We start from the raw sequence: 11,374 nt of genomic DNA on the forward strand, positions 1-11,374 counted from the left end.
AATGACCATCACAGTGTTTCTTCGGATTGTATTGTCTGTCTCCTCGTGGGAGCTGGTAGCCTTTAGCCTGACCGTACACTGCGTCTCTGACCACGTTATTTGGACACTGATCAAACTGTACCAGGAGTCGTTGTGATGCGGATAGGAGTTGGAAAATCACAGAAAACCACGGTCAGGTCTGCCACCAGCCGGGTCGTTATCGTTTCCATTGATATATTTACATCCGGTTAATCACGTGACAGGTTTCTGTCAATATTGCAGACAGATTACTGATTTACATGACCATTAGACCAACCAAAACCTTAAGATGTAAAGGTTGTTTGTACCCGGAAGATCGGATCATTAAAGTGCCCATGTCGACGTGTCAATGATACCTCAACTACGCGTTCAGTGTAAATGCCTTCACAAAGGCCACGTGCATTTCGTTCGTTAAAGACAGACCAAAACTGTTGGATTTGTGTTCACGAGAATACCAGAGACATCTAATGGTGGTCTCACTTGAATGCACTGTCGCTGAACAAAAACAAAAGAAAGTTCTTGTGCTATACCGAAACTCTAGACGTACAAGGAGTGTATATGCTTGCTTCATTGTGTCTGTTGTACAAGTATGAAAATTAAATGTGGATTATGGCATCTAAAACCCTTGTGTCTAAAAGTTTACAAAACCCTGATTTATCACAAGACTGGTGGGTCTTAATCTTCGTCTGTGTCTCAAATTGTTGGACTGTCTGCATGACCGCCGTAGTGTATCAAATTGTTGTAGTATCTGGTCATATTGTATATTACTAGTATTGGCATGCAACCTGCGATAGGATATATCATGATGCTAAAATTTTAGTCAAATGTTATTGCCAAAGTATTGTGCACTGAAGCTGCGATACGATACGAATCCCGATATAAGGGTGGCGATACGATACTATCACGATACTAAAATCCTTAATTCTAACACCAACTATAAAACACCTTAAGATCAAAGCAAAAAAAACATTTTAAAGTATTTCGTCAAAATCCGCCAGCGTTGTTCAATGTTCATTCGGAAACGAGATAATTAAGTTTACACACGGATTTGTTGAATGTTGATAACATGCGAGCGCTATGTCTGACACAGTTCTTGACGCAAGACATGGGCACAATGTGTGAAGCCCATTTCTGGTGTCCCCCGCCGTGATGTTGCTGGAATATTGCTAAAAGCGGCGTAAAACCAAACTCAGTCAGTCAGTCAGTCTTGGCGCAAGAATTTCCGAGAAAACGTTTACGTATAAAGGGAAAATGAGTAAGCATATATTTTAATCTTCAAACAAAAGTAAGTCTTTTTTCTTGACAGATATCGCTATTCGGCAATAAACAAGGGTAAACATTGATGTATCATGGCTCATTTGAAGTACCGTATCGGGATATACAAAAATGTAAAACTGTATATCGATTCACTGTATCGGCGGCCCATGGATCGATGCATCGATGCGTATCGATGAATCGACACACCACTACTATTGTAGTGTGTCAGTGTATTCTAGTGTCCGATAGTAAAACGTTGACCAAAATCACTGTGTAGTGTCGCATTGTTGATGTAAGTCAAGGTGTTGCTATGTCTCTGGTTGTCCCATTGTGCTGTTTTTATTGGCTCGGACGATGTACTAATGTCTGGTTTGCCAATTCACCTGAGGTGCAAGTCATCATGGGATGACATGAGGTAAACAGTTTGCCCTTTTTGCAACTTTTGAGATATTAAATCTGATATCAGAAGCAACAATGCATATATTAAGGGCTGTCGTGTTCATAGCGCCCGCAATTAAGTTAGGTGAGTGAGTAATTGAGTTTAGTTTTACGTCGCTTTTAGCAATATTTCAGCAATATAACGGCGGGGGGACACCAGAAAATGGGCTTCACACATTGTGCCCATGTGGGGAATCGAACCCCGGTCTTCGGCGTGAGAAGCGAGCGCCTTAACCACTAGGCTATCCCACCGCCCAAAGTTAGGTAGCATAACATGCTCAACAGCATGTATACAGCCAAGGACTTCTGTCACTACACCTGTTTGATTCTATGTTCACTCTGGCAATGAAATTTCAAGTGCTGAGATGTGTAAAGAGCCTGCGGTCAGAAAATGACGTTAAGAATGGTTTTGATGTGAATGCATTAAAGGTCACATGCAACGTAAAACACAACTTTGCAGATTCTGATACCTTTTGGTATGGACTTACCGAAGCAAAGCGTCAAAAAATGCAAATTCAACTTATAAAGTTGAAAAATAACGCGATGAAAAAAAACGCGCGAAATCGGAGTTCAAACGTTTCACTAATTTTCCCCCAGACTTTTCTGGGGAATACGGGTTTCAACAGCTGGGCTGCGCTCATAGCACGTGCGCAGTGAAATAGGTTCGCGCAACTTGGAATCGGGCTGTCTGGTGAATACTCGGTGAAGGCTTTGGTGTGAGCTATTTTCATAATGTTTTGTTGATATCTCACAGGCGCGAGCTTTTTATATGTTATGACAGTAAATAAACTGTTTATATAATTTCATTTGTCTATTTCACCACACGTTCTTCTTACCGAGTCACTTTCTCAGTTCGATACTTAAAAGCAATGTCATTATTTAGCGTTGACAGAATTTCTAACTGTGATATAGATATGTCGCTGTCACAGACAAAACTCAATGTCTTGTTTTATTGACACCTGTGTGTCTGCCTGCCTGTCTGCTAATGACAATATTCAATACACAACTGCGATCACTGACCACATGCAATTTGAACTTAACACCAATCAGGCTATACACCATAAACAAAACGCGTTGATTTATGGCCCGAGTTCGGTCTCTGTCACATTATGTAATTACACAGACAGGCAGGTGTGATACTTGAACACATGACATGTTATGATGTCTGTTGATTGCAAAATGTTATACACAAAAAATGAGCATGTATTTACAAAACCTAACATCTCTATATATACACACACAATGAGCCGTGAAGGCGGCATCTGCTACTGAACCAGCCGTTACACTTGAGTGCACACCCACCCGCTCTGACTGGGTTCGGTATCCCGGCTGCTTCGTTTCGAGGGAGGTAAACCCAAGTACAAAATATTGCACTTTTGATTTGCGATTATACGCTTATAATTTTGTTTATTTGTTTTTTCATAATCAGCAATGCATATTATATGTCATGAAGAAGTGATAATTGTGTTTTAATTATGTTTGATTTTTTTGGTTGCATGTGACCTTTAACTAACATGGACCATCCAAAATCAAGATTATAAAGGCCGTCTATAAGAAGAATGTTTGTCTTGCTACGATCTTAGTGCTATGGCCAGGTGAGGATATGTTACAATGTCGTGGCCATAATAGATGATACAATTTTGAAGCATTATGGATTTTTTGCAGCTATCTATATAACATTTATTTAATGGCTAGTCATACAACTGGCATTCCTGTCTTTAAAGCGAAATTAAACATGGCATACCTACCGACATCAGGCCACTCCAAGGAATTTTAAAGGGTAGATCCCGTATGCTTAAGGTGACATATGACCACAAGCGAGGCAGTGGAATAAGTAAATGACTTTGAAAAGAATGAAAAGACTTTACTTATTTTATTATTCCATTATTATTCATTCGTGATGTTAATACATTGAGTTATAGTTTTGAAAAGTGAACAGAATCATATATCAAGTTCATTTTGTGCACTGATATAAGCTGTGTCAACAGTCGACTCGCGGTACGTTGATACACATGAACAGCCAATTCACGAATTAACAGCACAGAAATTTCAGCAAATTGTTCTGAGAAAACAGTAAGGATCGTTTGAAGTATATTTTCATTCCTCTGTTTTTCTTGTTCCAGCAGCGATGTTATTTCCCCACTATCTCAGGGGACGATCCGAGATTCAACTCACACAGAAAAAATTCTCTGTTTTGACAGTCATTGTCGTCCCACCGGTAGGCCTCTTTCTTGTACAACATTAGACAGAGCTGGGTGACAGCCTTATTTGGGTCCCCAGGAGCCCACCAGGTATTGGCGATCCGGGTATTTTCAAATCCCCACTGCCACTCGCTGGGTACCAGGTATGTCAAACCACCGATCCAGACACCGTCAGTCGTTATAGTAGAGTTTTCTCGTATGAGATAACCTTCAAGGAATGTCTGTTCCGAAGCCGTCTTCACGCGAGCCAGGTGGGAGCCTATAGCCTGACAGTACACAGCCGCCTCTGCCCACGATGCTTTGACACGGATGAGACTGTAGCAGGAGTCGTCGTGGCGCAGGAAGCCGCTCGGACAGTCACTACAAACCACGTTCATAACTGCCAAGAGGACAGTGATACTTATTGATGAGTAAAACATGTTTTAAGAACATGTGCAAGATACTTCACTGAAAGGAGCAACCGTTCAATATGTTTGACTCTCTCGAATCGGCGTTATCTTTCATTTGACTTGCAACACAAAGCCTCTACCCGTTTCAAAGCTAAGGACTTCATAATTTATGGCGGGTGGGGTGATGACTTGCTGACTTGGTATTGATTTACCCCCGCCTTAACACTAATGTACAAAATAAGTTACCCCCCCCTGCATGGCATGTCATGTACTCTCCCCTCCCTCCCCACATTTCCCATGTTCCTCCTAAGAACAAAATGGGTGAACCCCTCCCTCCCCCCTTAAAATCATCATCACTCCCCCTAGCCATAAACTATGAACGGTCCCTTACATTGCTGACTTGGTATTGATTTACACCACCACGAAGAAAAACAGATGCCCCCTGTTTGCTGTGTCAGTCGGCATAACCTACTTATGGTCTAAACCATGTCCCTTTCCTTTACCCTTCTATGCAAACTTAAATGTCCCAGGTATAGTTCTGACGCAATGGTAGCAACAGTAAATATGTTACATGTTTTTTAAGTTTTCTTTCTGAATTTAATATTTAGGGTCACAATCCAAATGACATCATAGGGTATAAACAATATACTTGCATGTACATTGAACTGTTAGCGTTAACATGGCTTCCTGTAATACCACAGCTCTTAACAGTGGACGCACACATCTTCCTTACAAAGCGAATGGACACCACAGTAATTGTATCCAGCTTTCGCCCACAGTGTTCATGCTGCACACATCATATTAATTAATTATAATGTCATAATACATTATATATATCATAGTCTAGATACACACACACACACACACACACAAATTATTTTTTCCATAGCAGTGGATACTCGGTTTTATCATTTTGTACCTGTGTCAAATAGGAAAGTCCCTTCTTTTGTGCGCTGCTTTTATCTCTTTGATCATGAAAGATTACTCTTCTAATAACGTTTTTAATATATCCATGCGTGAGATGTCGTTAACGCATAATGTCTACGCCTAAAATGATCATATCTAATCTATTGAACAGAACAAATATTAATGACGCACAGAATGGGTTATTTCTGTGAAGATATCTCTGAGCGGTGATTAAGATTATGTTTCATGTGTTGCCGATAAAAGAAAATTTAATGTATCTTGTCTGTCATTAGGTGTCCGAAGCAAAACATTTAGTTTCAGAACACCCAGCTGTAAACAAGAATTTACTTTTTGTAAAATCCGAGCCACAATGATGCTCAAGTTTCGCTTTCCTAAAATGCCAACGACCACCAAGCAGTGCTCACCTTCAAATCTCTTTACATGGCGAGGTTATCATCACTGCCATTCTGTTTTACTTTGATGATCAACGCTTTGTTTGGATGTGTATTTATAATCCCACTTTTAGGACATTAATACTAGTATTGTAACAAAACCGTCTTCAGACTACACGTAACTTTGTTTCTCAATGCAATGGTATGGTCGTCGATGTATTTTTATGTTAAAGAGCGTCGTAGTTTAAGCGCTCGCTCGTCACGCTGAAACCCGGGCAAAATTCTTCACATAGGTACAATGTTTGACCTTTTCTGTGGTTTAACTTGGCCAAAAGAGGTGTAAACCCACATCACTCACTTCCTCTGTGCAAACATGATTAATCCATGTTTTAGGCAGACAGACAGATTTTTATTTGTGGGGCCAATAATACATTTGTAAAACAGAGAATTTATGCTTAACCTGTAACCCGGCTGTGATAGAGTTTATAGACAACTGTACGAAGAACGTTATTGGGCCATCGTATGGTAAATGTACTGGCATGTTAAAAGGGCCACTGGCTTGCCTATATCGGTTGATTTCGTTGCAGCTCACAAGACATTTTTACTGAAACAGGCAAGTTTGTAAATAGTTTCATGGTGATGAGTAATTTCGCATGCGTACTATTGATGATGCGATGAAAGTAACAGGCAATCCGAATGGAAGACAACGTCACCCCACAAGGCCCTGTACACAACAAAAACGCAGCGGAAAACAAACAGCACAGTACTTCAGGGGTAAGACAAAATTCCAAAATGTTTTTTAAAAAAATGAAGCAAGTTTATGAAGTAAGTGTAAAAAATAAAATTGTTGAAGCGGCAAGAAGCAAAGACTGTCGCTTTCTGCAGATCGATTTAAAACTATTGTTATCAAAATATAAGAAATACCACAAAATGTATCTGTGAACGAGTTGTATAAATATTTTAAAACGCTCTTAAACCTTGAGGAGCAATCCATTTGGGAAACACGTTATTTATCAGGGTAATCTAAAGCTTCATTTAATAGATGAAGCCTTAGTCGGACCCTTCCCATTACCATCTACTACCCCTCTACAAAGCTTTATTTCACAAATAAGACTTTAGTTGGGGACCCTTACTCATTACCTCTACTATAGTGGTATCTTGCCTCTATGTCGTGTTGACAGGAGGTAATACTGTGTCATACGGTACAATCAATAATTCTTCTCTTACAAACCCTCTGCCTGGCCCATCCCTCAAGAAATACAAGGTAGGTTCGCCGGCTTTGATGTCAACTTTATCTATGTTGTAAGTTTTGACTGACCATATAGGATCAGTGGCTCGTTTCCGGCTATCCCCCTCGTGTTCCCCGGCTGGTATAGATACCTCACTAGGGACCCTATCTGGTATCTGTTTCTCCTTCCCACGCAATGGAGCAGCCGACTCTGCTATTATTGATTTTAATTTTATAGCGCGTCTGCCGGCTTCTTACCAGTGAGTCGTGTGATTTCATGATTTATGGCAGACACCACCTTAGGGAGCCGTTCAACCCATTCAGTCGATCGTTTTTCTGGGTTGGTCATTTCTCTCGCATACTGATACCCGAATAAACGCTCAGCCAAAGTCCTATTAAATCTCTCAACTATGGCTTGGCTGCGATGGGCTCCAACCGTGCCACGTCTCACTCGTACTTTGTGCTTAGTCAGCAACTGTGATACAACACCCATGAACTCCCGACCAGGGTCAACTTGGAGCTCTGTTGGCCACGTTAGTGGACTGCGTTTGTATATGCGTTCAATGGCTTGAGCTACCTGGGCAGAATCTTTCGTGGTCAATGGTTCAGCTTCCTTATACCGGCTGGCTACATCCACGATAGTCAGGGCATACTTGTAGGTTTTACGTCTCACCCTGTCGTGAGGTAGGAACAGCAGGTCTGCTTGGTGAACGTTATTAGGTATGTTAATACCAAACTTCCTTCTAGGCACATAGCGTGGTGGTGGTAAATATATCTGCCAAAGTGCTTGTTTTTCAAGCCATGTTTTGACCTCCTCCGGGGATACTCGAGCCATTTTAGCTAGCTTATCTACAGCGCTAGCTCCTTTCCAATACCCACGCGGACTATAGTAAATAGCCTCAAACTTTTTCTGGTTCCGTGACATGTCACTATTTATTTATACCTATGTTCTTGGTTCAATTTTCTCATGCCCGTACGCGTACGTGTTTATCCCATCAATGGCTATCCAACGTTTGGTATCCATAGGGGATAATGATGTTTTATTTATAGTCAGCCCGTATATCCTATGCCCATCACTTCTAAGTGTGTTCATTTTATGTTTAAAGGTACGGGTCTTGAACAGGGCTTCCTTGAATCTGGCGTGTTTGATGTGTTGTTTCACCACGTATTTTTTTACACCCTTAGCTTTCCGGATCTCACCATTGTCGGCCTTCAGTATGGAGTACATCTTAGGCCTCAACCCTATGTACTCGGCTATGGGCGTGCCAGCACACTCGTCCTTCATCTTACCTAGGACCTTTTTATTCACCGTGCTGTGTATGGTATGGTCCTTGGGATAGTCGCTGGTGTCGTACAAATCGAGGTGTTTTTTCATGTCCTCGTACACGTCCTCGGTTCGAATCTCCATCAGCAGGGAATCCGTGTCAGTGTATAGCACTTCACACCTGTCATCGTACTGTTTCTTCAGCTCGTTGTAGTAAAAGTCGTACATCAAGTGTTTGGATAAATCGAGGATGCTCATCCCAACGTAAACAGGCCGGTTTAATATTATGTGACTTTTCTTCATGTGTATGGCAGCCAGGTCGTTATCGAATATCTTACTACGGTTGAATGCAGGGTTAGCGATCAGCTTCCTGAGTTTTTCCTCCTCATTCGACCGAACCAGCTTCACGTCCACGCGTTTCCTCAGGTTCTCCATCGTCTTACCGAATACCGAGTTGTTCATGAGCTTATAGAAGTTTTTCTCAAAGTCACTGGTGGCAAGCTTTCGGAGGTCCGTGTTCATTCTGATGTAAGGCTCCATCCATGGGCTCTGGTTGAACTTCAGCACTCTGTGTATTTTGGTCAGTTTCATACCCAACGACAGGTACAGCTGCAGGTTGCGATAGTGAACTATGTATTTGGTCTTATTCATTAAGTTAGGCACGAGTTTTTCAACGCCCGTCACCCGCCTATCTAACAAGTTATGTTGGTATTCAGACATCCAGTCTGGGTTAACCCTCATACGTTCGGGAGCTAGCGGATAGCTGTTGTGTGATTCGTGTAATGCTTTGGGATACTCCAAGTCAACCTCGAGGATATAACCTTTGTTCGAATCCGGCGCGATGCTCATAATATCGAAATCGGATGATACCCATTTGAATCCCCCCTGTTGGTAGATACTGACTCATGGCCCATCCGTACAGGTTATTTGCGTCGAGATAGAGAATGTGATTGGTTGGTTTGCTAGGGTCGTAGCCATTCACGTATTGATTATTTGCTTTAGCGTATCGTTTGGTTGCCATGGAGATCCCACCTCGCAAACCTTTCTCAATGAACAGGTGCATGTCATAATCAGTAAGCAATTCCAACTTAACTCCGGTCTTTTTAAGCAAGGCATCCCACGACAGGCCTGGGCTGGTGTAATACCATGCTGGATCTAGTTTATACTGCTTGATACATGTCCTCCTAAATGTCTCAAACACGTCGGCTAATAGTAGTACATCCATCTTCAAGTACAGATCGTGATAGTCACCCAGGTTTTTTACAACCAAGTTTATTCCATACATTAATAGCGTACGAGTAATCGTCTTCGGATATTTCCGAGTCTGTCAGATTGCTGTAAAATTCTCTGATGGGAGGTAGTCTGGTCTCGGCGAACTTAGTCCAACTATCCATGTACTCATAGGGATACACACCCTTCCTCATAAGCAGAGATCTAGTCTCGGCGTCTGTGTATCGATCGGTGATAGGGAAGGTATCGTTGGCTTTGATCAGGCTGGCTAATGACGACAATAGAAATTGACACGAGTCAATGAACCTAAGTCCGTCTAAGCTGAAAGAGAGATATTTCTCCATGTTGTTGGGGATGCACGTTATATTACCATCGATTTTCGCGATGGCCTGCATGATTAAGTGAGAGTCGTACCCTCTCAAGTTGTGAAAGACAACGGGAATGTTTATTGTTTTAGGGTTGATTCTAAGCTTGAGGTTACACTCGTTATGAGCGGCGCCTCTATACTTACCGGTTATGTGACAGTGATCTCTCACCGAATCACCGTTCAGTGGTGAGTCACACACGTGACAGTTAATGCTACGGGAGTGAGCTAACCTGTCGGCTTGGGTCATACGCATGGGAGCGATTCTATGCAACTTTTCCCTAATAATTTCTTCTTCCTCCTTCAAACACTTTAGAAACCTTTCAACCGCGTCAGGACCCCTGTACACTACGGGAGATTTCGTTTCACCGTCACAACGGACGACTATGTATCCAAATCCACATGCTTCATGCTCTTGTGTTTTGTATGTGAAGCTCTCACCTGTGGGTAGAGCATTGGGGGTCCCCCCAATATCAACTGGTTTGACCAAGGCTTCAAAGTCGGCGTATATAATATAAGGAACAGACATTTGGTGCTTGTGGTTGTAGAATTTTAGGATATTGTCACCTTCCTCGGGCATGTCGATGCGTATAGCCGTCTGTCCCACACCTTGACAATACTCCTGGTGGGATTCTAATAAATCAGCTCGGCTGAAACCGTGCAGACATCGCATACAAAAGTGTTTTTTCCCATTGTGTTTCGACTGATCGTGCAACAACCGACTGAAATGTTTTATCCACGTGTAGTGATACTTTTCACCTCGTTGGATCATGAATATATTGATAACACGTTTCCCCACCAACGAGCTGAGCCTGTGTATTATTGTTGTGTCGTCTTCGTGTCCAAAGACATTTATAGCTAGATTATTCTGTTTTTCTACTTTAGTGATCTGAGATATGGTGGTTGGTTCATCTATACCATCCCAGTTGAGTCCATCGTCTTGGGGATAACTAGAAGGCCTGTTCGAATTAGTGTCAGCTGGAAACAAGGCTGATCTGATAGCTAATCTCAAGCAATCGTTTCCTCTATTCTTAACGTTTACTATGGCCTGTTTTTTCTTATAGTAGGGAGGCAAGTCTAGGTATGACCCGCCTTTGAACGGCACGTAGTTAGCTATGTCTAGATAGACAATATCGATTTTATCTACAGCCCACCCGGATCCCAAGTGTGTGTAGCGTTCTAGGTATTCCTGTATCTGCTGAAAACTAGTATCGATCGATGTGTTTATAGTCTCTATCTGGGTCACGACCTCTTGTACACCTCGGAAGTAAGGCTGAACGTACTCGGTAACATCCCCTACGTTCTTTTCGAGTGTCATTTTAATTGTGATTTGAAATTTGATACTTCCAAGACTGGCTAGTTCCTGTTTTATTTTATCATCTATCAGGGGCTTAATATCTGAGACATCTATATTCCTATCAACGCGCATGCGCCAGCCTCTTAAATACTTACCTACAGCGCGCTCAGTGCGTACGAACTGTATAGTATTCATAATTGCGTACACACCTAAGGAATTAATGTCTAATTGGGCCGCCGTAAATGTAAAAAAATCATATATCCTCTCCGTTACCCCAATGAACTATTTTTAGATGGGCTGTTTCGATCCAGTGCTCACACTGTTTGATATAGTATTCCTTGAAGTTTAGCAGGTATTCCGATATACTTGTAAAACAATCTATCTGGTGTT

At 41.9% G+C, this 11,374-nt stretch overlaps 1 protein-coding gene across 1 annotated transcript; it reads right to left on the reverse strand.

Moving 5' to 3' along the window:
• Window positions 1–3,701: 3,701 nt before the first annotated feature.
• LOC124283156 (perlucin-like) lies at window positions 3,702–4,339 on the reverse strand. The gene has a single exon (XM_046719183.1). The coding sequence runs from the start codon at window positions 4,331–4,333 to the stop codon at window positions 3,845–3,847; it is 489 nt and encodes a 162-aa protein (XP_046575139.1). The 5' UTR covers window positions 4,334–4,339; the 3' UTR covers window positions 3,702–3,844.
• Between the last annotated feature and the right edge of the window lie 7,035 nt (window positions 4,340–11,374).

The sequence above is a fragment of the Haliotis rubra genome, unplaced genomic scaffold (genome assembly GCF_003918875.1).
Source record: "Haliotis rubra isolate DU_JTF1 unplaced genomic scaffold, ASM391887v1 Scf31, whole genome shotgun sequence".
Classification (NCBI taxonomy): domain Eukaryota; kingdom Metazoa; phylum Mollusca; class Gastropoda; order Lepetellida; family Haliotidae; genus Haliotis; species Haliotis rubra.